The sequence below is a fragment of the Nycticebus coucang genome, chromosome 21 (assembly GCF_027406575.1).
Source record: "Nycticebus coucang isolate mNycCou1 chromosome 21, mNycCou1.pri, whole genome shotgun sequence".
In the NCBI taxonomy this organism is placed as follows: domain Eukaryota; kingdom Metazoa; phylum Chordata; class Mammalia; order Primates; family Lorisidae; genus Nycticebus; species Nycticebus coucang.
The window spans coordinates 39668230-39694473 of NC_069800.1; the positions used below are offsets into that span (position 1 = coordinate 39668230).

General features: G+C 47.7%; 1 protein-coding gene across 2 annotated transcripts in view; it reads right to left on the reverse strand.

Moving 5' to 3' along the window:
• Nucleotides 1–22371, reverse strand: part of COMMD7 (COMM domain containing 7) — a 36020-nt gene extending 13649 nt beyond the window's left edge. The window contains exons 1-3 of one of the 2 annotated variants that reach the window (XM_053574432.1): nucleotides 22145–22371; nucleotides 5412–5465; nucleotides 5214–5316 (exon numbers count right to left, since the gene is read on the reverse strand). In XM_053574432.1, coding sequence (XP_053430407.1) covers nucleotides 5214–5316; nucleotides 5412–5465; nucleotides 22145–22228 — 241 coding nt within the window. In that variant the 5' untranslated portion in view covers nucleotides 22229–22371. The remainder of the gene's footprint in view (nucleotides 1–5213; nucleotides 5317–5411; nucleotides 5466–22144) is intronic. The other variant, XM_053574433.1, reaches the window with a different exon arrangement.
• Nucleotides 22372–26244: the final 3873 nt, after the last annotated feature.

Below are 26244 nucleotides of genomic sequence, written 5' to 3' on the forward strand. Positions count from 1 at the left end.
ATTATTATTATTTATTTATTTTTTATTATTTTTTTTTTTTTGCAGTTTTTGGCCAGGGCCGGGTTTGGACCCACCAGCTCCCATATATGGGGCCAGCGCCCTACTCCTTGAGCCACAGGTGCTGCCCTATTTATTTTTTTGAGACGCAGTCTCATTTTGTTGCCCTCGGTAGAGTGCCGTAGTGTCACAGTTCACAGCAACCTCAAATTCTTGAGCTCAAATGCTTGAGTCAGCCTTCCAAACAGCTGGGACTATAGGTGCCAGCAACAATGCCTGGCTATTTTTAGTGATGAGGTCTCGCTTTGCTCAGGCTGGTCTTGAACTCATGAGCTCAGACGATCCACCCATCTTGGCCTCCCCGAGTACTAGGATTACAGACGTGTGCCACGGCGCCTGGTCAAGTGGGGCATTTTTAAGATTACATACTAGACTAGGACCAGTGGTTCACACCTGTGACCTTAACATTCTGGGAGCCCGAGGGGGGAGGATGGGTTGGGGTCATGAGTTTGGGACCAGCCCAAGCAAAGTGAGACCATCTCTACTAAAAATAGAAAAATTAAGGCAGGGCGGCGCCTGTGGCTCAGTCGGTAAGGCGCCGGCCCCATATACCGAGGGTGGCGGGTTCAAACCCGGCCCCGGCTGAACTGCAACCAAAAAAAAAAAATAGCTGGGCGTTGTGGCGGGCGCCTGTAGTCCCAGCTACTCGGGAGGCTGAGGCAAGAGAATCGCTTAAGCCCAGGAGTTGGAGGTTGCTGTGAGCTGTGTGATGCCATGGCACTCTACCGAGGGCCATAAAGTGAGACTCTGTCTCTACAAAAAAAAAAAAAAAAAGAAAAATTAAGGCAGGATACGGTGGCTCACACCTGTAATCTTGTACTCCAAGGCAGATGGATTGCCTGACCTCACAAGTTCGAGACCAGCCTGAGCTAGAGTGAGACCCTGTCTATAAAAATAGCCAGGCATTGTGGTAGGTGCCTGTAGTCCCAGCTACTTTGGAGGCTGAGGCTAGAGTTTGAGGTTAAGCCCAGGAGTTTGAGGTTTCTATGAGCTGTGTTGTCATGGTATTCTACCGAGGGTGACAAAGTAAGACTCTGTCTCAAAAAATAGATAAATAAAAAATAAATAGGGTGGCGCCTGTGGCTCAAGGAGTAGGGCGCCGGTCCCATATGCCGGAGGTGGCGGGTTCAACCCTAGCCCTGGCCAAAACCACAAAAAATAAATAAATAAATAAATAAACAAAAAATCCAAAATAGAATGGGTACTTGGGTACCCAAAATAAATGGGTACTTGTAGTCCCAGCTACTTGGGAGGCTAAGGCAGAAGGATGGCTTGAACCCAGGAGTTTGAGGTTGCTGTGAGCTAGGCTGAAGCCATAGCACTTTAGCCTAGGTGGAAGATTGAGACTCTGCCTAAACAAACAAAAAAAAGAATTACATACAAAATTACTAAATAGTGAAAAAATAACATTAAAAAAATAATAAAGACAAAAAAACAATCAGCACTTTACAAAGCTTTTACTTGCTCTTCCCCTGTCAGAAAAATGAAAGGGAACGGTTCCAGTGTTTCACAGACACTGGTTAAGCAGGTTTTTGTTTTTATTTATTTATTTATTTTTATTTTTTGTAGAGACAGAGTCTCACTTTATGGCCCTCGGTAGAGTGCCGTGGCCTCACACAGCTCACAGCAACCTCCAACTCCTGGGCTTAAGCGATTCTCTTGCCTCAGCCTCCCGAGTAGCTGGGACTACAGGCGCCTGCCACAACGCCCGGCTACTTTTTTGTTGCAGTTTGACTGGGGCTGGGTTTGAACCTGCCACCCTCGGCATATGGGGCCGGCGCCCTACTCACTGAGCCACAGGCGCCGCCCGTGGCTAATTTTTCTATTTCTAATAGAGACAAGTCTCTTGCTCTTGCTCAGACTGGTCTTGGACTCCTCAGCTCAAGCTACCCTCTCGCCTCAGCCTCCCAGAGTACTAGGATCACAGGTGTGAGCCACTGTGCCTAGACAAGCAGGTTTCTTTATTGCAGGACTTTTCACAGCCTGAGATTAATCAAAGTGAATCTCCAAGGCTCTAAGGCTAGGGGTAGGAAGACAGTATTTTCTGACTCTGACCTCTGTCCTATTATCGATGGGTGCACCAACTTGGGAAAGACTGATCTGCTGGGTTCTTGAGGCCCCTTTAGCTCTAACAAGCTGCAGTTGCACAATGAGGTTTGCTGCCTGGGCATGACCAGGATAAGGAAAGAAAAAGGGGGTGAGGCCCAAAGGCTATTACACCGCAGACTAGATTGAGAAAGGCCTGGGAGGCCAAACTAAGCCTACAGACTGCATTATGCACAGTAAATAGTCGGGAGGAGCAGCAAATCCCAGTTGTGCTGTAGGAAATGTGCTCCAGGGCAAGCTAGGGTCTGGATGGGAGAATGGGGTAGAGATATTACTGCCCTAACTAGGTGTGAAGGGCTAAGAAATTGTTCTGGGATGGCAGGCTTTGTGACTAGAAAGGACACATGACCCAAGGGGTGCGAAGGGGCCAAAAGACTTCCAAACTACAATCTCAGATGCTTAGGAGAGACTCTAGAAGAAAGGAGAATGGAGGAAGGAAAGCCCTGCAGGAAAGGCAAAGTCAGACAGCCATGAGAACAAAAAAGAGCAAAATCAGCAGAGGTGCTTGAGAGCAAGTTGGGGGGCGCAACAAATCAGAGAGCTTTGTTCTAGAGCCTGAAAAGCTCTGGGATATTGACTAATCCAGGGAAGCAATCAGACTCTCACCCTTCGATGAAGTAAAGTTTTATCTCATAATTTTATATCAAGGCACAGGACTAAATGCTAGCTAATAACTAAACCAACTCAGTAACTAAAGGCTACAATTTGATAAACACTGTATCAAGTACTCTACGTATATTAAGATAAGAAAACTGAGGCTGGCAGCACCTGTGGCTCAGTGAGTAGGGCGCTGGCCCCATATGCCAAGGGTGGCGGGTTCAAACCCAGCCCCAGCCAAACTGCAAACAAAAAAAATAGCCGGGCGTTGTGGCGGGCGCCTGTAGTCCTAGCTGCTCGGGAGGCTGAGGCAAGAGAATCGCGTAAGCCCAAGAGTTAGAGGTTGCTGTGAGCCGTGTGACGCCATGGCACTCTACTGAGGGCGGTACAGTGAGACTCTGTCTCTACAGAAAAAAAGAAAACTGAGGCTTCAAAAGGCTGATTAGTCCAGAGCCAAACAGTTACATTAAGCAATGTGACCAAGAATCAAATCTGAATGAGCGTGTGAAGCCCATCTCTTGATAGGTATGCTATGAGTTCCTGAATGTTCTCAGCATCTACAGAAAATGACCTGCTATATTGGCTGGGTGCAGCGGTTCATGACTATAATCCTAGCACTCTAGGAGGCTAAGCTGAGTGGATTGCTTGAGCTAAGGAGTTCAAGACCAGCCTAAGCAAGAGCAAGATGCTGTCTCTACTGAAATAGGAAAAAAACTAGCTGAGCATTGTGGCAGGTGCCTATAGTCCCAGCTACTCAGGAGGCTGAGCCAGGAGGATCGCTTGAGCCCAAGAGTTTAGAGTTTCTATGAGCTGTGACGCCATGCACTCTTCTCAGGGGACTATAGTGAGACTCTGTCTCAAAAAAAAAAAAAAAAGGCGACGCCTGTGGCTCAAGGAGTAGGGCACTGGCCCCCATATACCAGAGGTAGTGGGTTCAAACCCGGCCCCAACCAAAAACGGCCACCCCCCCCAAAAAAGAAAAGTTAAAAACAACAATATGTATATATATGAACTTACATAAACTCAGTATCCCCTGGAAGGGTCACAGCATCTTCCAAATTCAGTTCAACTCACTCAGCATGTACTGAATAACTGTTCTATGTCAATTCCTTTACTTGTAACTGTGGCTTAGGAAAGAAGAGCAACACTTTTTTTTATTATTTATTTATTTTTGAGACAGAGCCTCACTTTGTCATCCTTGGTAGAGTGCCATGGCATCATAGCTCACAGCAACCTCAAACTCTCAGGCTTAAGTGATTCTCTTGCCTCAGCCTCCCAAGTAGCTGGGACTATAGGCACCTGCCACAATGCCTGGCTATTTTTAGAAACAGGGTCTTGGTCTGGCTAGCTCCCTCTAGAACCTGTGAGCTCAGGTAATCTACCTGCCTTGGGCCCCAAGTCATGCGTCCCTCCCTCCCTTCTTCCTTCCTTCCTTTTATCAAGCTGTTACCATGGGTAGAGTGCTTTGTCATTATAGCTCACAGCAACCTCCAACTCTTGGGCTCAAGTGATCCTCTTGCTTCAGTTTTTCTATTTTTAGTAAAGACAGGATCTTGCTTTTGCTCAGGCTGGTCTCAAACTCCTGAGTTGAAGCAATCCATCCACTTCGGCCTCCCAAAGTACTAGCATTACAGACATGAGCCACTGTGCCCAGCCTTTTTTTTTCTCTTGAGACATAGTCTCACTCTGTCACCCTCAGTAGAGTGCTGTGGTATCACAGCTCACAGGAATCTCAAACTCTTGGGCTTAAGCGATTCTCTTGCCTCAGCCTCCCAAGTAGCTGGGACTATAGATGCTCACCACGACGCCACCTTTTTTAGAAATGAGGTCTTGCTCTTGCTCAGGCTAGTCATGAACCTGTGAGCTCAGGCAATCTACCTGCCTTGGCCTCCCATATGCTGGGATTACAGGCATGATCGCCAAGCCCAGCCTGCTCTCAATTTCTGTACTCATAGCAGAGAAGACAAGAGAACAGTATGAGGACTGAACCCAAGACACGGACTCAACTTTGAGTTATGTTGCTCCACAAGACACCTCTATTTCACTATACTGAGTTTTCCTGCATTCCCTCCTTAGACTGTGAGTCTCACCCACATCTGGCTGATTACTGGATGCTCTGGCTCAGTGCCCTGTGCTGCTTCTATGGACTAAAAAATGCTCCAGTCGGCTCGGTGCCCATAAGCACAGTGCTTATGGCACCAGCCATATACACTGACAGTGGCAGGTTTGAACCTGGCCCGGGCCAGCTAAATAACAATGACAACTGCAACAAAAATAGCTGGGTGTTGTGACGGGCACCTGTAGTCCCAGCTACTTGGGAGGCTGACTCTACCGAGGGCAACATAGTGAAACTCTGTCTCAAAAAATAAAAATGCTCCACCCTAACAATAAAAAAAAAAAAAAAATGCTCCAGTCAATGTCTCTGGCCATAGTTGCCAAGAGAGGTTACTTACCATTTGGAACGAGGAGGAGGCTCTTCACAATGCTTCTGAGAGGGCCAAGACTGATCTGATTGGTGGTGGCAAATTCAGAGAGCCGAGCCAGAAACCTTTCTACCTGCCGAGAGGGAACAGCACAAACCAGCCTTCACTTTGTAAGCATCTCAGGACAACAGACTCATGCTACAGAACTCTCATCATGAAATGCTTTACCTCTTTTGGCTCAGTTAGGAAGTGGAAAAGTACTTCTGTCAGAGCTGAGAATTGCTGTTAAGAAAATAACACAGAATATCAGTAAAATGTCTACTCCTGGGTCAGTGTGCCACCTCCCACCCCAGTGCAGACCCTTGAGAGAAAATAGCAATAGACAGGTGTTGGCATGTGCTGACCATCTGAAAGTTACAATGTTCACAATACTCATCTCCAGGATCAATATATCTGTGTTACTACTATAAGTGTATGTGTGTATGTATATGTGTGTATATATATATATATATATATATCTTTTTTTTTTTTTGAGACAGAGCCTCAAGCTGTCACCCTGGGTAGAATACTATGGCATCACAGCTCACAGCAACCTCCAACTCCTGGGCTGAAGCGATTTTCTTGCCTTAGCCTCCCAAGTAGCTGGGACTACAGGCGTCCGCCACAACGCCTGGGTATTTTTTGATTGTAATTGTCATTGTTGTTTGGCATCCCCCAGCTAGATTCGAACCCACCATCTCTGGTGTATGTAGCTGGCACTTTAGTTGCTTAAGCTGCAGGCACCTAGCCTATATATATATATATATTTTTTTTTTTTTTTTTTTTTGTAGAGACAGAGTCTCACTGTACCGCCCTTGGGTAGAGTGCCGTGGCGTCACACGGCTCACAGCAACCTCTAACTCTTGGGCTTACGCGATTCTCTTGCCTCAGCCTCCCGAGCAGCTGGGACTACAGGCACCCGCCACAACGCCCGGCTATTTTTTGGTTGCAATTTGGCCGGGGCTGGGTTTGAACCCGCCACCCTCGGCATATGGGGCTGGCGCCCTACTCACTGAGCCACAGGCGCCACCCTATATATATATTTTTTGACAGAGTCTGATTCTGTCATCCTGGGTTGAGTTCCATGGTGTCATAGCTCACAGCAACCTCAAACTCTTGGGCTTAAGCAATCCTCTTGCCTCTGCTTCTGAGTAGCTGGGACTACAGGTACCACTACAATACCCGGCTGGTTTTTCTATTTTTAGTAGAGATGGGGTCTCCCTCTTGCTTGTATCGAGCTCCTGACCCCAAAAAATTCACTTGCCCCGGCCTCCCAGAGTGCTAGGACTACAGGTGTGAGCTACTAGGTACCCAGGCCTGTGTGACTATATTGCCTGAAAAACACAAATATTTTATCAGGATAGTTGGGAGACATACATTGTGAGATTGTGAGCAAATCCAAGCAGATACACACATATATCTTTACGATATAAATACACACACACACAGAAAAAAGGTCTGAAAGAGGAAATCACCAGAACATTCAGAGAAGTTACTTCTGTCTGGTGAAACTGTGGATGATTTTTATTTTCTTTTATTTTACATATCCATATATTCTGGTCACCAACCTCCCATGCTCGCAATAAAAAATTATGCTACTTGTATTCAAAAAAAAAAGTTGTTTTTATTTTTGAGACAGAGTCTCACTATGTCGCACTTGGTAGAGTGCCATGGCATCACAGCTCACAGCAAGCTCAAACTCTTGGGCCTAAGCAATTCTGTTGCCTCAGACTCCACTATGCCCAGCTATTTTTTTGTTGCAGTTGTCATTGCTGTTTAGCAGTCCCAGGCCAGGTTCGAACCTACCTGCCTTGGTATATGTGGCTGGCATCCTAACCACTGCGCTATGGGCACTGAGCCTATTTTTTTTTTTTTCAGTTTTTGGCCGGGGCTGGGTTTGAACCCACCACCTCTGGCATATGGGGCCAGCGCCCTACCCCTTTGAGCCACAGGCGCTGCCTGAACCTATTTTTTTGGTAGAGGCAGAGTCTCATTTTATCACCCTCGGTAGAGTGCCGTGGCATCACACCGCTCATAGTAACCTCCAACTCCTGGGCTTAGGCGTTCTCTTGCCTCAGCCTCCCAATTAGCTGGGACTACAGGCGCCCACCACAACGCCTGGCTATTTTTTTGTTGCAATTTGGCCAGGGCTGGGTTTGAACCCGCCACCCTCGGTATATGGGGCCGGTGGCTCCCCCCTCACCTTTTTTTTGAGACAGAATCTCATTTGGTCACTCTGAGGTTGAGCGTTATAGCATCATAGTTCATAGCAACCTCAAACTCTTGAGGTCAAGCAATCCTCTTGCCTCAGCCTCTTGAATATCTAGCCACAACACCCGGCTAGTTTCTCTACTATTATTATTATTTTTTTTTTTGAGATGGAGCCTCAAGCTGTCACCCTGGATAGAGTGCCATGGCATCACAGGTCACAGCAACCTCAAACTCCCGGGCTCAAGTGATTCTCCTGCCTCTGCCTCCCAAGTAGCTGGGACTTTAGGCGCCGATCACAATGCCAGACTATTTTTGGTTGCAGCCATCATTGTTGTTTGGCGGGTCCAGGCTGGATTCAAACCTGTATGTGGCTGGCGCCTTAGCTGTTTGAGCCACAGGCGTGGAGCCCAGTTTCTCTATTTTTAGTAGAGACAAGGGTCTTGCTTTACTTAGGCTGGCCTCAAACTCCTGAGCTCAGGCAATCTATCCACCTCAGTCTCCCAAAGTGCTAGGATTAGACACCACACCCAGGCAAAAAAATAGTAAATATTAAGACTTTATGAGAGGCACCTGTGGCTCAGTGAGTAGGGCGCTGGCCCCATATACCGAGGGTGGCAGGTTCAAACCCAGACCCGGCCAAACTGCAACAAAAAATAGCTGGGCGTTGTGGCAGGCGCCTATAGTCCCAGCTACTCGGGAGGCTGAGGCAAGAGAATCGCCTAAGCCCAAGAGCTGGAGGTTGCTGTGAGGTGTGACTCCACATCACTCTACTGAGGGCAACAAAGTGAGACCCTGTCTCTAAAAAAAAAAAAGCCTGTATTATGCTCTATATTAGAACAGGCTCTTATTATTTTCTATGTCCTTTCCTTCCTTCCTTCCTTTCTTTCTGTTTTTGAGACAGAAGCCCTAACTCCCAATGTGACAGTATGTGGAGACAGTGCCAAGTAGGTGATAAAGGGTAAATGAGGTCATAAGAGTGGGGCCCCACCAGGCTGGTGCCCCACAAGAAGATGACACAGGCTGGGCACAGTGGCTCACGCCTGTAATCCTAGCACTCTGGGAGGCTGAGGCGGGTGGATAGCTTGAGCTTACAAGTTTGAGACCAGCCTGAGCAAAAGCGAGACCCTGTCTCTAGTAAAAATAGAAAAACTGAGGCAAGAGGATGGCTTGAGCCCACGAGTTGGCGGTTGCTGTGAGCTGTGATGCCATGGTACTCTACCCAGGGTGACAGCTTGAGACTCTATCTCAAAAAAAAAAAAAAAAAAAAGAAGAAGATGAAACAAAGGAATTTGTAAGAAATAAAGTCTGGGCCCACCGCGGTGGCTCGTGCCTCTAATCCTAGCATTCTGGGAGGCTCAGGTGGGTGGACAGCTTGAGCTCATGAGGTCGAGACCACCCTGAGCAAAAGTGAGACCCTGTCTCTACTAAAAATAGAAAAAACTAGGGCGGCACCTGTGGCTCAGTCGGTAAGGTGCCGGCCCCATATACTGAGAGTGGCGGGTTCAAACCTGGCCGCGGCCGAACTGCAACAAAAAAATAGCCGGGTGTTGTGGTAGGCACCTGTAGTCCCAGCTACTTGGGAGGCTGAGGCAAGAGAATCACTTAAGCACAGGAGTTGGAGGTTGCTGTGAGCTGTGTGATGCCATGGCACTCTACCGAGGGCCATAAAGTGAATCTCTGTCTCTACAAAAAAAAAAAAAAAAGATAAAACTGAGGCAAGAGGCTCATTTGAGCTCAAGAGTTGGAGGTTGCTGTGAGCTATGACATCATGGCATTCTACCCATGGCAACAGCTTGAGACTCTCTCTTGAAAAGAAAAAAAAAGAGAGAGCCTTGTGCCTCAGTTTTTCTGTTTAGTAGAGATGGGGTCTTGCTGTTGCGCAGGCTGGTCTTGAACTCCTGAGCATAAGCAATCCTTCTGCCTCTACCTCCCAGAGAGCTAGGATTATAGGTGTAAGCCATCATATCCGGCCTTCCAAATGGTTTTTGAGTTTTCCTTTATTTGTTTAATTTTGGCTACGCGCCCATAGCTCAGTGGTTAGGGCACCGGCCACATGCTCTGGGACTGGTGGATTCGAACCTGGCCTGGGCCTGGTAAACAAAAAAAAAATAGCTAGGTATTGTGGTGGGCGCCTGTAGTTCCAGTTACTAGGGAGGCTGAGGCAAGAGAATCACTTGAGCCCAAGAGTTGGAGATTGCTATGAGCTATGACACCATGGCACTCTACCAAGGGCGACAATGTAAGGCTCTGTCTCAATAAGAAAAATAAATAAATAAAAATTTAATTCTTTTCCTTTCCTGCAGATCTGTGGAACTGTCAGATATCTAGCCAAGTGTATTTCCTATGCCATCTTGGGCCTTCTAAAACACCCAGCAGCTGAAAAGACCTCTAATTGCTTTTTCATTTCCAGGCCTCGGCCTAGCATTCTGACACAATTCTAACTTTTTTGTCCAGTCTCGCCCCTGCCCCGCTCTAGCTAATCTGGTCTGTTGGCTGTTACTGCCCCTCAACCCTATCTCCACTTTTCCAAACCCTCCTTATCTTTCAAAGCCCTGCTGAAGATACCATGGCACTCCCAATAATAATGCTAGCTACTGGGGAGGCTGAGGATAATTCAAGTATAATTCAGCCTGGGCAACAGAGTGAGACCCTATCTCCAAAGAAAGAAAGAAAGGTTTTGAAACCTTGCCTGAAGGTACCTAGAGTTTTCAACCCTGATAAGGAATACAAACTTGTTTTAGCAGAGAAGCTCTCTCTCTTTTTTTCTTTTTTTGTAGAGACAGAGTCTCACTTTATTGCCCTCCATAGAGTGCCTTGGGGTCACACAGCAACCTCCAACTCCTGGGCTTAGGCGATTCCCTTGCCACAAGGCCCAGCTATTTTTTGTTATTGTTGTTGTTGCAGTTTGGCCGGGGCCGGATTTGAACCTGCCACCCTCAGTATATGGGGCTGGCGCCCTGCCCATCAAGCCACAGGCACCATCCAAAGAGAAGCTCTTCACTCAGGCTTTGTATCTTCACAGTACTTAAAATACTATACGTGCATAGCAAGAGACCAGAAGGCACCTGCATAGGTGCTCCTCCCTGAATGCTCAAGACTATCAATCTATCCATGCATATTAAAAATTCTAACTATTCTCACCAGTAAACAAAAGAAGAAATGGTCAAGTCATTCTGGACTAGAGAAATGCAAATCAGTAAATAAGAAGATACCTTTTTTCACTTATCAGATCTACAAATATGTAAATTTTATTAGGACACCAGTTTGGTAGAAGCACCAGGAAGCAGATAGGTTCCCACACAGTCCATGAACAGCCATACTAGGGCGACCTTTCTAAAGGGCAATTTTGCAATTCACATCTGATGAAATGATCCTAGGTCTTGACCTAGTAATCCCATTGCAGAAGTATACTTTTCTTTTTTTCGAGACAGGGTCTCACTGTACCACCCTCAGGTAGAGTGCCGTGGCGTCACATGGCTCACAGCAACCTCCAACTCCTGGGCTTACGCAATTCTCTTGCCTCAGCCTCCCAAGCAGCTGGGACTACAGGCGCCCGCCACACGCCTGGCTATTTTTTTGTTGTTGTTGTTGCAGTTTGGCCGGGGCTGGGTTTGAACCCGCCACCCTCGGCATATGGGGCCGGCGCCCTACTCACTGAGCCACAGGCGATGCCCAGAAGTATACTTTTCAACACACTTATATAAAGCTGTTCCTTGAAAGCCCTGTTCATAAAAGCAAGAAGCTAAAAGCAATTTAAGTGTCTATTAATAGGAAATTTTTTTTCTTTTTTAAAGAGACAGAGTATCACTTTATCACCCTTGGTAGAGTGCCTATAGATGCCTGCCATAACGCCCAGCTATTTTTTTTTGTTGCAGTTTGGCCGGGGCGGGGTTCGAACCCCACACCCTCAGTATATGGGGCCAGTGCCCTACCCACTGAGCCACAAGTGCTGCCCTATTAATAGGAAATTGGCTGAATTTATAAACAAATTATAGTAAATCCATTTGTAAAAATATATCATGCAGCTACCTATCAAAAAGAATGCAATAGAGGCTTGGTGCCATAGCTCAGTGGTTAGGGCGCCAGCCACATACAAGAGGCAGGTGTGTTTTTTTTAGAGACAAAGTCTCACTTTATTGCCCTTAGTAGAGTGATGTAGTGTCACAGCTCACTGCAACCTCCAGTTCTTGGGCTTAGGTGATTCTCTTGCCTCAGCCTCCCGAATAGCTGGGACCACAGGCGCCCACAACGCCCGGCTATTTTTTTGTTGCAGTTTGGCCAGGGCGGGGTTTGAACCCACCACGCTCGGTATATGGGGCTGGCATCCAACTCACTGAGCCACAGGCGCTGTGGAAACAGTAGGGTTTGAACCCGGCCGGGGCCTGCTAAACAACAATAACAATTGTAACAACAACAATAAAATAGCCAGGTGTTGTAGCGGGTACCTGTAGTCCCAGCTACTTGGGAGGGAATCACTTAAGCCCAAGAGTTAGAGGTTGCTGTGAGCTGTGACACCATAGCACTCTACCGAGGGTGACAAAGTAAAACTCTGTCTCTCAAAAAAAAAAAAAATTAATTAATTAAAGGATGCAGTAGATCTATTTGTGCAGAATTCAGAACACATGCACCATATATTAAGTTTAAAAACAAATGAAGGGGGTGGCACCTGTGGCTCAGTGAGTAGGGCGCCAGCCCCATATACTGAGGGTGGCAGGTTCAAACCCGGCGCCAGCTGAACTGCAACAAAAAAATAGCCAGGCATTGTGGCGGGCACCTGTAGTCCCAGCTACTCAGGAGGCTGAGGAAGTAGGAAGACCTCTTGAACCCAGGGGTTTGAAGTTGCTGTGAGCCAGGTTTATGGGACAGCACTCTAGCCCAGGCAAAAGAGTAAGAGAGAGAGAGAGAGGACTCAGGAGGGAGAGTGAGAGAGAATGAGAGAGATTGAGAGGAGAGAGAAAAGAAAAAAATAATTATAGGCAAAGCCCTACTTAATGTGTACAATGAACACTGTCTGGGTAGTAGGCACACTTATAGGCATGACTCAAGCATTATAAAAGCAGGGCAGCGCCTATAGCTCAGTGAGTAGGGCGCTAGCCTCACATACTGAGGGTGGCAGGTTTAAATCCGGCCTCTGGAGGAACTACAACAACAACAAAAATAGCCGGGCATTGTGGCAGGTGCCTGTAGTCCCAGCTACTTGGGAGGCTGAGGCAAGAGAATCACCTAAGCCCAAGAGCTGGAGGGTAACAGAGTGAGACTTTGTCTCTAAAAAAAAAGCACCATAAAAGCAATCCATGTAACCAAAAATACTTATAGCCCCATAATTCAAAAATTTTAAAAACTTATAAAAATTTTGAAAATTAGGGCGGCGCCTGTGGCTCAGCGGGTAGGGCGCCGGCCCCACATGCTGAGGGTGGTGGGTTCAAACCCGGCCCCGGCCAAACTGCAACAAAAAAATAGCCGGGCGTTGTGGCGGGCGCCTGTAATCCCAGCTACTTGGGAGGCTGAGGCAAGAGAATCGCCTAAGCCTAGGAGTTGGAGGTTGCTGTGAGCTGTGTGACGCCACGGCACTCTACCAAGGGTGATAAAGTGAGACTCTGTCTCTACAAAAAAAAAAAAAAAAAAAATTTTGAAAATTAAAAACAAAACAAAACAAGAAAACAGTTACAGGCTTGGTGCCTGCAGTTCAAGCAGCTAAGGCGTCAGCCACATACACCAGAGCTGGTGGGTTCGAATTCAGCTCAGGCCCGCCTAACAACAACGACAACTACAACCAAAAAATGACCGGGCATTGTGGCAGGCGCCTGTAGTCCCTCCCAGCTGCTTGGGATGCTGTGGCAAGAGAATCACTTAAGCCCAGAAGCTGGAGGTTGCTGTGAACTGTGATGCTACAGCACTCTATCCAGGGCAACAGCTTGAGGCTCTGTCTTGAAAAGGAAAAAAAAGAAAACAGTGGGCGGCACCTGTGGCTCAGCTGGTAAGGTGCCGGCCCCATATACCGAGGGTGGCGGGTTCAAACCCGGCCCCGGCTGAACTGCAATCAAAAAATAGCTGGGCATTGTGGCGGGCGCCTGTAGTCCCAGCTACTTGGGAGGCTGAGGCAAGAGAATTGCGTAAGCCCAGGAGTTGGAGGTTGCTGTGAGCTGTATGATGCCATGGTACTCTACCTAGGGCCATAAAGTGAAACTCTGTCTCTACAAAAAAAAAAAAAAAGAAAAGAAAACAGTTACAGAAGTATTCTGTTTTGGAAAAAAAAAACTAAAAATGTTTTAACATCAGGGGTGGTGATATATGCATGTAGTCAACTACTTCAAAGCCTGAGGCAGGAGGATCAACTGAGCCCAGGAATTTGAGGTTGAATGAGTTATGATGATGCCACTGCACTACAACCTGGGCAACAGGGCAAGACCCTGCTTCCAAAAAAAAAGACAAAAAAGAATACCCAGGCATTGTGGCAGGCACCTGTAGTCCCAGCTACTCAGGAGGCTGAGGCAAGAGAACGCTTGAGCCCAAGAGTTGGAGGTTGCTGTGAGCTCTGATACCATAGCACGCTACCAAGGGCGACAAAGTGAGACTCTGTCTCAATTAAAAAAAAAAAAAAAAAACAACTTCTCTTTTATTCTTTTTTTTTTTATTTTAATTTTATTTTTTTGAGACAGAGTCTCACTTGGTAGCGTGCCATGGCGTTACAGTTCACAGCAACCTCCAACTCTTGGGTTCAAGTTATTCTCTTGCCTCAGCCTCCTAAGTAGCTGGGACCATAGGTACCCACCACAACACCCGGCTATTTTTTTTGTTGTTGCAATTGTCCTTGTTGTTTAGCTGGCCTGGGTCGGGCTTGAACCTGCCACCTCGGTATATGTGACTGGTGCCATAATCACTGTGCTACAGGCACCGAGCCCCTTCCCTTTTATTCTGCAAACAATAAATGATAAAAAAATGTTGAAGGATATCCATATATATGCTGGGAAAGGAAAGCTTTTTTTTTTTTTTTCCTCCTCTATAGACAAACTATGAAAATCATTTCTGGCCATAACAGAACATTTTATTTTACTATTATACCTTTGTACACTGTTTGATTTTTTTTTGAGACAGAGTCTCACATTGTCACCCTTGGTACGAGTGCCATGGGGTTATACCTCACAGGAACCCAACTCTTGGGCCCAAGTGATCCTCTTGCCTTAGCCTCCCAAGTAGCTGAAACTATAGGCACCCAGTTTGCTCTGGCTGGTCTTGAACTCCTGAGTTCAGGCAAACTACCCACCTTGGCCTCCCAGAGTCCTAGGATTATAGGCCCGAGCCACCTCTAACTCTGTGTGTTGCTTTCATTTCTAGATAGCTGTCAAGGGGAAGGTGATATATTCTTATATATACTTTTCTTGTTTTCTTTTATTTATTTATTTATTTTTAGAGACAGGGTCTCACTATGTTGCCCAGGCTGCAGTGAAGTGATCAGCACCGGAGTTTTGACCTGCTCTGTTTCCAACCTGGGCTGGTTCACTCCTCCTTAGGCAACCTGGTGCCCCCACCCTGGTTCCCGGGAGGTCTCCACATTAATGCTGAACTTAGTGCAGACACCCAATCAGCGTAGCACACTACAGCCCAGAACTCTTGAACTCAAGCAATCCTCCTGTCTCAGCATCCCAATTAGCTGGGACTAAAAGTACGTGCAACGGCATCCAGCTCAGGCACCCACCATAATGCCTGGCTATATACTTTTCTTAATTTATGCTTTCATTCTAAAAATGGTTATTTTAAGATTTTACTTTTTAGAGACAGGGTCTTGCTCTATTGCCTAGGCTGGAGTACAGTGGCATCGTCACAGCTCACTGCAGCCTCAAACTCTTGGGCTCAAATGATCTTCTCACCTCAGTCTCCCAAGTAGGTAGGACTACAGGTACTATCATATCTAGCTAATTTTTCTATTTTTTGAAAAGGTAGGGTCTTCCTTCTAGCACTCTGGGAGACGGAGTTAGGTGGATTGCCTGAGCCCATGAGTTCGAGACCAGCCTGAGCCAGCTCGAGACCTTGTGTCTAAAAATAGCTGTGTGTTGTGGTAGGCACCTGTAGTCCCAGCTACTGAGGAGGCTGAGACAAGAGGATCACTTGAGCTCAAGAGTTTGAGGTTGCTGTAAACTGTGATGCCATGGCACTCTATTGAGGGTGACAAAGTGAGACTCTGTCTCAAAAAAAAAGGATAGTGTCATGCAATGCATGCAATGTTGCCTAGGCTGGTTTCAAATTACTGGCCTCAAGTGATCCTCCTGCTTCAGCCTCTCAAAGTGCTAAGATTACAGGTATGAGTGACCACACCTGGCCCTCATTCATTTTTTGTTTTTGGAGACAGTGTTTCACTCTGTCACCCTGGGTGGAATGCCATGTGTCATACCTCACAGCAAACTCAAACTCCTAGGCTCAAGTGATCCTCTTCCCTCAGCCTCCCGAGAAACTGGGACTATAGACACCTGCCACAATGCTGGGCTCTTTTTAGAGATGGGGTCTCACTATTGCTCAGACTGGTTTGGAATTCCTGACCTCAAGCAATCCAGCAGTCTCCGCCTCCCAGAGTACTAGGATTACTGCCATAAATTACCCCACCTGATCCCCTCATTAGTATTTTTATAGGGATTAGATATTGAAATATTGTGGATTCAGAAAACTACAACCACGTGTTGCATAGTGACTTTTCAGTAAGCAATGGACCACATTATAAGACAGTAGTTCCATTAGATTATAATGGAGCAGGCCAGGCAAAGTGGCTCAGGCCTGTAATCCCAGCACTCTGGGAGGCCGAAGCAGGTGGATTGCCTGAGCTCACAGGTTCAAGATCAACCTGAGCCACAGTGAAAGCCTGCCTCTAAAAACAGCCAGGTGTTGGGTGGCACCTGTGGCTCAGTGGGTGGGATGACAGCCCCATATGCCCAGGGTAGTGGCTTCGGGTCCAGCCCAGGCCAAACTGCAACAAAAAAATAGCTGGGTGTTGTAGCAGGTGCCTTTAGTCCCAGCTACTTGGGAGGCTGAGGCAAGAGAATCGCCTAAGCCCAGGAGTTGGAGGTTGCTGTGAGCTGTGTGATGCCATGGCACTCTACCAAGGGTGATAAAGTGAGACTCTGTCCCTACAAAAATAAATAAATAAATAAAAACAGCCAGGTGTTGTGGTGGGCACCTGTAGTCCCAGCTACTCAGGAGGCTGAGACAAGAGGATCATTTGAGCCCAAGAGTTTCAGATTGCTGTGAACTATGATGCCATGGCACCCTACTGAGGGCAACAGAGACACTGTCTCAAAAAAAAAAAAAAAAAATTATAATGGAGCTAAAAAATTCCTATCATCCAAATGTTGCACCAGAAGCATTGCTGTGTGTATAGTGATGCTTGTGTAAATAAACCTACTGAGCTGTTAGAGAGTACATACAATTATGTACAGTACATAATACTTGATAATGATAATAAAAGAACTACCTTACTGGTTTATGTATATAAAGTACAATACCATACTTTTATCATTACTTTAGAATGTACTCCTAGCTATTAAAAAAAAAAAAAAGTGAATGGCTCAGCGCCTATAGCTCAGTGGGGAGGGTGCCGGCCAGGAACACCATCCGAGGCAGGCAGGTAGGTTTGAACCCAACCTGGACCTGCTGAACAACAATGACAACTGCAACAACAACAACAACAAAAAATAGCCAAAGGCGGCACCTGTGGCTCAGTGAGTAGGGCACTGGCCCCATATACCGAGGGTGGGGGGTTCGAACCTGGCCCCGGCCAAACTGCAACAAAAAATAGCCAGCGTTGTGGCAGGCACCTGTAGTCTCAGCTACTTGGGAGGCTGAGGCAAGAGAATTGCTTAAGCACAAGGGTTAGAGGTTGCTTGAGTTGTGATGCCACAGCACTCTACCAAGGGTGACATAGTGACACTGTTTCTTTCTTTTTTTTTTTTTTTTTGCAGTTTTTAGCCAGGGCTGGGTTTGAATCCACCACCTCCGGCATATGGGACCAGTGCTCTACACAGGCGCTGCCCCATACTGTTTAAAAAAAAAAAAAAGTTAAAAACAGCCTCAGGCTGGCCCTTCAGAAGGCATTCCAGGAGAAGGTGTTGTTATTATAGGAGATGACAGCTTCATGCACTAGGTTGCCCCTGAAGACCTTCCAGTAGGATAGTTTGCTGAGGTGGAAGACCACGTGATATTAATGATTCTCACCCTGTGTAGGCCTAGGCTAATGTGTGTGTTGTTTTTTTCTTTTTCTTTTTTTGCAGTTTTGGCTGGGGCCGGGCTTGAACCTGCCTCCCCCCAATATATGGGGCCGGCACCCTACTCCTTGAGCTACAGATGCCGCCCTTGTCTTGTCTTAGTTTCTTTTTTTTTTTTTTAAGAGACAGAGTCTCACTTTATCACCTTCGGTTGAGTGCCATAACATCACAGCTCACACCAACCTCCATCTCCTGGGTTTAGGCGATTCTTTTGCCTCAGCCTCCCGAGTAGCTGGGACTACAGGTGCCTGCCATAACACCCGGCTATTTTTTTGTTGCAGTTTGGCTGGGGATGGGTTTGAACCCACCACCCTCGGTATATGGGGCCCGCACCCTACTCACTGAGCCACAGGCGCTGCCCAGTGTTGTCTTAGTTTTTTTCTTTTCTTTTTTTTTGTAGAGATAGAGTCTCACTTTATGGCCCTTGGTAGAGTGCCATGGCATCACATAACTCACAGAAACCTCCAGCTCCTGGGCTTAAGCGATTCTCTTGCCTCAGCCTCCCGAGTAGCTGGGACTACAGGTGCCCGCCACAGCACCCAGCTATTTTTTTGTTGCAGTTTGGCCGGGGCTGGGCCTGAACCCGCCACCCTTGGCATATGGGGCTGGCGCCCTATTCACTGAGCCACAGGCGCTGCCCTCTTTTTTTTTTTTTTTTTTTTAGACAGAGCCTCAAGCTATCGCCCTGGGTAGAGTGCCGTGGCATTACAGCTCACGGCAACCTCCAACTCCTGGGCTCAAGTGATTCTCTTGCCTCAGCCTCCCAAGCAGCTGGGACTACAGGTGCCCGCCACAACGCCTGGCTATTTTTTGGTTGTAGCTGTCATTGTTGTTTGGCGGACCTGGCTGGATTTGTACCCACCAGCTCAGGTGTGTGTGGCTAGCGCCTTAGCCGCTTGAGCCACAGGCGCCGAGCCTGTTGTCTTAGCTTTTAACCAAAAAAAAATTTAACAAGCAAACAAGTCGGGCTTGGTGACTCATGGCTGTAATCCCAGCACTCTGGGAAGCCAAGGCAGGAGCATTGCCCTGAACTCACAGGTTCGAGACTAGCCTGAGGAAGAGTGAGACCCCGTCTCTAAAAAAAACTGCTGGGGACAGTGCCTGTGGCTCAAAGGAGTAGGACACCGGCCCCATATGCCAGAGGTGGTGGGTTCAAACCCAGCCCTGGCCAAAAACTGCAAAAAAAAAAAAAAAAAAAAACAAAAAACAGCTGGGTGTTGTGGTGGGCAACTGTAGTCCCAGCTACTCAGGAGGCTGAGACAAGAGGATCGCTTGAGCCCAAGAGTTTGAGGTTGCTGTGAGCTATGACATCACAGCACTCTACTGAGAGCAACAAAGTGAGATTCTGTCTTAAAAAACAAAGAAGCAAACAAAAAAAAGTAAAACATTTACAAATAGAGAAAAGTGTTTTTGTGCAGCTGTACATTCTGTTTGTTAATGTTTCAAGCTAAGTGTTATTGCAAAAGACCCAAAAAGTTAAAAAAAAATTAAAGTGTATGGAGTAAAAAGTTACAGTAAGGCTGAGGTTAATGTATTATTGAAGATAGAAAAATATTATTTATTTATTTATAGAAGACAGTCTCACTATGTTCTCCAGGCTGGAGTGCAGGGACTATTCATAGACAAAATCATAGTGCAGTACAGCCTCTAACTCCTAGGCTAGGTTCAAGTAATCCTCCTGTCTCAGGGCAGCGCCTGTGGCTCAGTCGGTAAGGCGCCGGCCCCATATACCGAGGGTGGCGGGTTCAAACCCGGCCACGGCTGAACTGCAACCAAAAAATAGCTGGGCGTCATGGCAGGCGCCTGTAGTCCCAGCTACTCGGGAGGCTGAGGCAAGAGAATCGCTTAAGCCCAGGAGTTGGAGGTTGCTGTAAGCTGTGTGAGGCCATGGCACTCTACCGAGGGCCATACAGTGAGCCTCTGTCTCTACAAAAAAAAAAAAGTAATCCTCCTGTCTCATCCTCCCAAGTAACTGGGACTATAGGATGCACTACCATCCCTGGCTAGAAAAATATTTTTTCAGCAGCTAGGGCACCAGTCACATACACTGGGGCTAGCGGGTTCGAACCCAGCCCTGGCCTGCCAAACAACAATGACAACTGCAACAAAAAAATAGCCAGGTGTTGTGGCGGGCGCCTGTAGTCCCAACTACTTGGGAGGCTGAGGCAAGAGAATCACTTAAGTCCAAGAGTTTGAGGCTGCTGTGAGCTGTGACACTACAGCACTCTATGGAGGGTGACATAGTGAGACTTGGTCTCCAAAAAAAAAGAAAGAAATTTAGGGTAGCCTAGGTGTGCAGTGTTCTTATATGTAAGTCTATAGTAGCATGCAGTAATATCCAATATCCTACCTAGGCCTTTTACACTCACTGACTCTCCCAGACCAACTTCCAGTCTTGCAAGCTCCATTCATAATAAGTACCCTATATAGCTGTACCCATGTTTTAATCTTTTTTATTTTTTTTACCCTCAGTAGAGTGCCATATCATCATAGCTCAGAGCAACCTCAAACTCTTGGGTTCAAGCAATTCTCTTGCCTCAGCTTCCCAGGTAGCTGGGACTATAGGGACCCGCCACAACGCCTGGCTATTTTCAGAGGCAGGGTCTCGCTCTGGCTCAGGCTGGTGTTGAACCTGTGAACTCAGGCAATCAACCCACCTAGGCGTCCCAAGTGCTGAGATTATAGGCATGAGCCACCAGGTCTGGCCTCATTTTTTAATCTTTTATACTATATTTTTACTGTACCTTTTCTATGTTTTGGTATGTTTAAATCCACAAATACTTAACCATTGTGTTAGAATGGCCTATAGTATTCAGTATAGTTAACATGCTGTACAGGCTAGCCTAGGAGTAGGTGTGTACTAAGTTTTTGTAAGTGCCATCTATGATGCATATACCAAAATCATCTAACAATGCAGTTCTCAGAGTATATCCCTGTCATTAAGCATCACATACTATATATTAAAATTAATTTCCCATTTCTTTCTTTTCTTTTTAAATTTTCTTATTGTTTTCTTTTTTAAAAAGTCAGTTCAGGGTGGCGCCTGTGGCTCAAAGGAAAGGGTGCCGGCCCTATCTGCGAGAGGTGGCGAGTTCAAACCCAGCCCCAGTCAAAAACTGCAAAAAAAAAAATCAGTTCAATAACATGTATCTTTTAAAATTTTAAACGTGATTACTAGAAGACACAGACATGGTTATTTCTACTGGATAACTCAAACTTAGAATACGTCTAGCATAATCACCGTTATAAGTTTGATTTTTATTCCACAAACAAGCCTACTACATGTGCAGGAAGTTGTGGGGGATACTGAGATGAAAGAGAGCAGCCCCATCTCCTGAGAAGTTATCACAACCTAGTGGGGGAAACATGCATCTTTGTAGTGGTTATGAGAAGTGTTACATTAACCTATTTTTTTTTTCCTTTTTTTTTTTTTTTTTGTAGAGACAGAGTCTCACCTTATTGCCCTCAGTAGAGTGCCCTGGCATCACACAGCTCACAGCAACCTCCAAATCCTTGGGCTAAGGCGATTCTCTTGACTCAGCCTCCCAAGTAGCTGGGACTACAGGCGCCCGCCACAACGCCCGGCTATTTTTTTGTTGCAGTTTGGCCAGGGCTGGGTTTGAACCCGCCACCCTCAGCATATGGGGCCGGCACCCTACCTGCTGAGCCAAAGGCGCCGCCCTAACCTATTTTTTTTTTTTTTTTTTTTTTAGCCTGCCTTGGAGGTATGAAAGGGGCATTCCAAGTGTAGCACAGGATCAAGACACCTCCCAGGTTAACTTGGCTGGCACCTGCAGCCTGGGTAGGTGAAAAAGGCTCTGCCATCTGCACTGCCATCAAGGATGGAGGCCTCCACTGTGCACAATGTATATGATTTTTCTCCACGGGGACTTCCAGGAACTGTCCTAAGCTTGGGGCCTTGCTCCAGACTTGGTCCTCAGGCCCATAGAGCCCCTCTCTGGTCTAACTGACACGCGCATCAGATCTCCTTACTAGAGCCGCGAAGTGCAGACCTTTCTCGGTCCCCCCAAGCTCCCTTGGCCTATCAAACGCCTCCGTTTGGAGTGCGCCGCTTCCCCCAAACTCCCTCAGGCTCCCAGCTCCTTTAGTGTATTCTTTAAGTCCGCCCCCCCCCGCCCCCGAACGCCTTCGCCTGGGAACGACCCCATGCACTCACTCTTCTAAGACCCAGAAGCTCTCCTCGGTCCCAGGCCTCCTCCAGAAATCCCCTAGTCTCATTTCTAAGTCCCCACAAACTCCTTAGGCCTCCTGAGATTCCTCAGCTCCCCAATTCCCCTCAGCCCGTCCCCGCGTATACCCCACACCCCAAATGCACAACAGATTTCCCCTGGTCTAGTCCCCCCAACTCTCCGCAGCCCCCAGGACAACCCCGGGCCTACCCTCGCGCGCGACCTCCCGCAATCACCCGAGCCTCGGCGCCCTTGCGCCCCTCGGGCCCACCTGCGCGCCCAGCTGGTTCAGCTGCTGCATGTCGCCACCCACGGCCTCGGGCACCGGGTCCTGAGTGCAGTGCAGGCGGCCCATGTTGCCCTTCCCTGCCCCGCAATCCCAGGAGCGCTGCCGCCCGTCTCTGCTTCCTCATCCGCCGCCGCCCGCCTCTCCGCGCGTCCGCAGCCGCACTTTCGCCAACGGCCGCCCTGCCGCCGCCACCGCGTTGTCCCCGTCCGCCCGGTGTGCCGGGTGGGGGCGCCCTCGCGGGGCCGCAGACACGCGCGGCCGCGGGGCTTCGTGGGGGGAATGAGGGACAGTGCCATCTCCCTGTGGGTGACCCCTGGGCTCGGCGCTTGGCCTCCTGAGCCTCAGTTTCGCAGCTGTAAAAATGATACCTGCTGCTTAAAGGAGTTAATCCTTCAACACCGTTTAGAGCAGAGCCTGGCACGCAGAAGGTCATCAATCAATGACTAGCTACCATTATTGTCATCTTCGTTGTTATGCATTCAGCAAATATTTATTACACGCCTACTAGATGCTAGGCACTGGGGACAGAAAAGAAGGAGCAAGGCTAGCCACAGTGCCCCTTGGAGGGCTGACAGCGGGACAGGACACTAAGTCCCAAATTTGTCTGGCATCAAGATCACCTGGTATAATGCCAGTTGCTGAGCCCAGCTCCCCGACTATCTGATTAGAAAGACCTGGGGTGGAGCCTGAGAATTTGCATTCCCCACAAGTTTCCAGGCGCCACTTTTTGCGAACCTCTGGCGTGGAGGAAACTGACCCGTGAAACGTTACTCAGAATAGTGCCAAAGTTGTGACTGTGTGGGGCAGGGCGGTGGTGAGGGAAGTTATTGGTACAGTGATCAGCCCCTTAACCTCTTTAACTCCCACACTCTTTTTTCTTGTCTTTTTTTTTTTGAGACAGAGTCTCCAGCTGTCCCCCCAGGTAGAGTCCCCTTGGGGAGCAGCTGACCACTTGGGCTTGGGCTATTTGAAGATTTTTCTTGTCATCACTAGCTTTTTTTTTCTTCTTCTTCTTTAAGACAAAGCCTCAAGCCATTGCCCTGGGTAGAGTGCTCTGAGATCACAGCTCACAGCAACCTCCAACTCCTGGGCTCAAGCAATTCTTCTGCCTCTTCTTCCCAAGTAGCTGGGACTACAAGCGCTTGCCACAACCCCTGGCTACTTTTCGGTTAAGCCATCATTGTTGTTTGGCAGGCCCTGCTGGATTCGAACCGCCAGCTCAGGTGTATGTGGCTGGCGCCTTAGCCACTTGAACCACAGGCGCCCAGTCATCATCATCAGCAGCTTTTTTTTTTTGAGACTGAGTCTTACTATGTCACCCTCGGTAGAGTGCTGTGGCATCACAGCTCACAGCAACCTTAAACTCTTGGGCTTAAGCAATTCTCTTGCCTCAGCCTCCCATGTAGCTGGGACTACAGGCACCGGGCTATTTTTTGGTTGCAGTTGTCATTGTTGTTTACCTGGCCCGGGCCAGTTTTGAACCCACCAGCCTCGGTGTAGGTGGCCAACACTGTAACCACTGACTATGGGCCCCGCCTATTTTTCTTTTATTTACTTATTTATTGGTTTATTTATTTATTTATTTGTTTGTTTTTTAGAGACACAGACTCATTTTATCGCCCTCGGTAGAGTGCTGTGGCATCACAACTCACAGCAACCTCCAACTCCAATTCTCTTGCCTCAGCCTCTGGAGTAGCTGGGACTACAGGCAGCCACCACAAGGCCTGGCTATTTTTTTTGTTGTTGTTGCAGTTTGGCCAGGGCAGGTTCGAACCCGCCACCCTTGGTATATGGGGCCTGCGCCCTACGCCCTACGCCCTGAGCCACAGGTGCCGCCCAGTATTTATTTATTTATTTATTTTTGAGATAGAGTCTCACTTTGTTATCCCTGGTACAGAATGTCCTGGCATCATAGCTCACAGCAACCTCAGACTCTTGGGCTCAGATGATTCTCTTGCCTCAGCCTCCCAAGTAGCTGGGACTACAGGCGCCTCCCAACTCTCACAATGGCGGGCTATTTTTAGAGATGGGGTCTCGCTCTAGCTTAGGTGATCTGCCTGCCTCACTTCCCAGAGTGCTGGGAATACAGGCATGAGCCACAGCTCCCAGCCTCCATATTCTGTTTTCTTAGGGACCACCCCCCACTGCGGTCACCAGGTGAGCATTACCCTGATTCCCATTGAACAGGTGAGAAAATGGAGGGAGGTTCCCCTGTTCCCCAGAATCTCAGAACTGACCCCCTGCAGGGGTCCTCAAACTGCGGCCCTGGGGGCCACATGAGGCAGGGTGACTGTATTTGTTCCCATTTTGTTTTTTTATTTCAAAATAAGATATGTGCGGTGTGCATAGGAATTTGTTCATAGTTTTTATTTTCTTTAAACTATAGTCCGGCCCTCCAATGGTCTGAGGGACAGTGAACTGGCCCCCTATTTAAAAAGTTTGAGGACACCTGCAGCTTCACAAAACCCTAAGTCCAACCTGCTGGAGGATAAAGAAGGGGGTATGGGAGGAGTTGGTTGGCTTCCCCACCTGACTTTTTCCTCTCCTCTACCCTTGCCTAAAAATCCCTTCTAGAAGAGTATGGACCACATTTCTTCTATAGTGAACCAAGCCCTTCTCCTTGGCTCATTATACATGCATTCGTTCAACAAATATTGGGTGTCTGCTGTGGGAGGCAGATACTGTGATAGGTGATGGAGACCCCACAGTGAAAAATTCCAATTCAGTGCCTGGCCTCTAAGAAGTCAGAGTTCACCCAGGGAGGCAGACATGTGTGGGTGAAATTACTAACTGATGGGGGCGGCGCCTGTGGCTCAGTTGGTAAGGCGCCGGCCCCATATACCGAGGGTGGCGGGTTCAAACCCGGCCCCGGCCAAACTGCAACCAAAAAATAGCCAGGCAATGTGGCGGGCGCCTGTAGTCCCAGCTACTCGGGAGGCTGAGGCAAGAGAATCGCTTAAGCCCAGGAGTTGGAGGTTGCTGTGAGCTGTGTGAGGCCACGCACTCTACCGAGGGCCATAAAGTGAGACTCTGCCTCTACAAAAAAAAAAAAAAGGAAATTACTAACTGATGCCAAGAAGCACAAGGTGTATTGAGAAGTATACAGGTCTCAGTTCCTGTCAGGAGTACCAGAGAGAGAGCAAACCTTCAGGTTATGAGCAGGCAGGGACTGAACTCAGAGGCCCTAGTCACTGCCCAGGAGTTTTCATTTTAAAGTATTTTTTTTTTTTTTTGGCCAGGGCTGGGTTTGAACCCACCACCTCTGGCATATGGGGCCGGTGCCCTACCCCTTTGAGCCACAGGCAACACCCATTTTAAAGTATTTTTAACCTTCAAAAAAAAATCCCGGGTGGTGCCTATGGCTCAAGGAGTAGGGCGCCGGTCCCATATGCCGGAGGTGGCGGGTTCAAACCCAGCCCCTGCCAAAAAAAAAAAAAAAAAATCCCTCTTGGGGCATTTTATATATACGTATATATATATATATATATATTTTTTTTTTTTTCACTTTTTGGCCAGGGCTGGGTTTGAACCCTTCACATCCAGTATATGGGGCTGACACCCTACTCCTTGAGCCACAGGCACTGCCTAGGGGCATTATATATTTAATCTTTTTTTTTTTTTTTTTTGTTTTTGGCCAGGGCTAGGTTTGAACCCGCCACCTCTGGCATATGGGACCGGTGCCCTACTCCTTGAGCCACAGGCGCCGCCCTATATATTTAATCTTTAAGTAATCAACTTTGTTTAGGTATAACTTATATATAATAAAATTCACCTGGTTTAAGTTTTTTTTTTTTTGAGATAGAACCTCAAGCTGTCACCCTGGGTAGAGTGCCTGGCGTCACAGTTCACAGCAACCTCCAACTCCTGGGCTCAAGTGATTCTCCTGCCTCAGCCTCCCAAGTAGCTGGGACTACAGGCACCTGCCACAATGCCCGGCTACTTTTTGGTTGCAGCCATCATTGCTGTTTGGTGGCCTGGGCTGGATTCGAACCCGCTAGCTCAGGTGTATGTGGCTGGTGCCTTGGCCGCCTGAGCCACAGTTGCCGAGCCAGGTTTTGTTTTGTTTTGTTTTTGTAGAGACA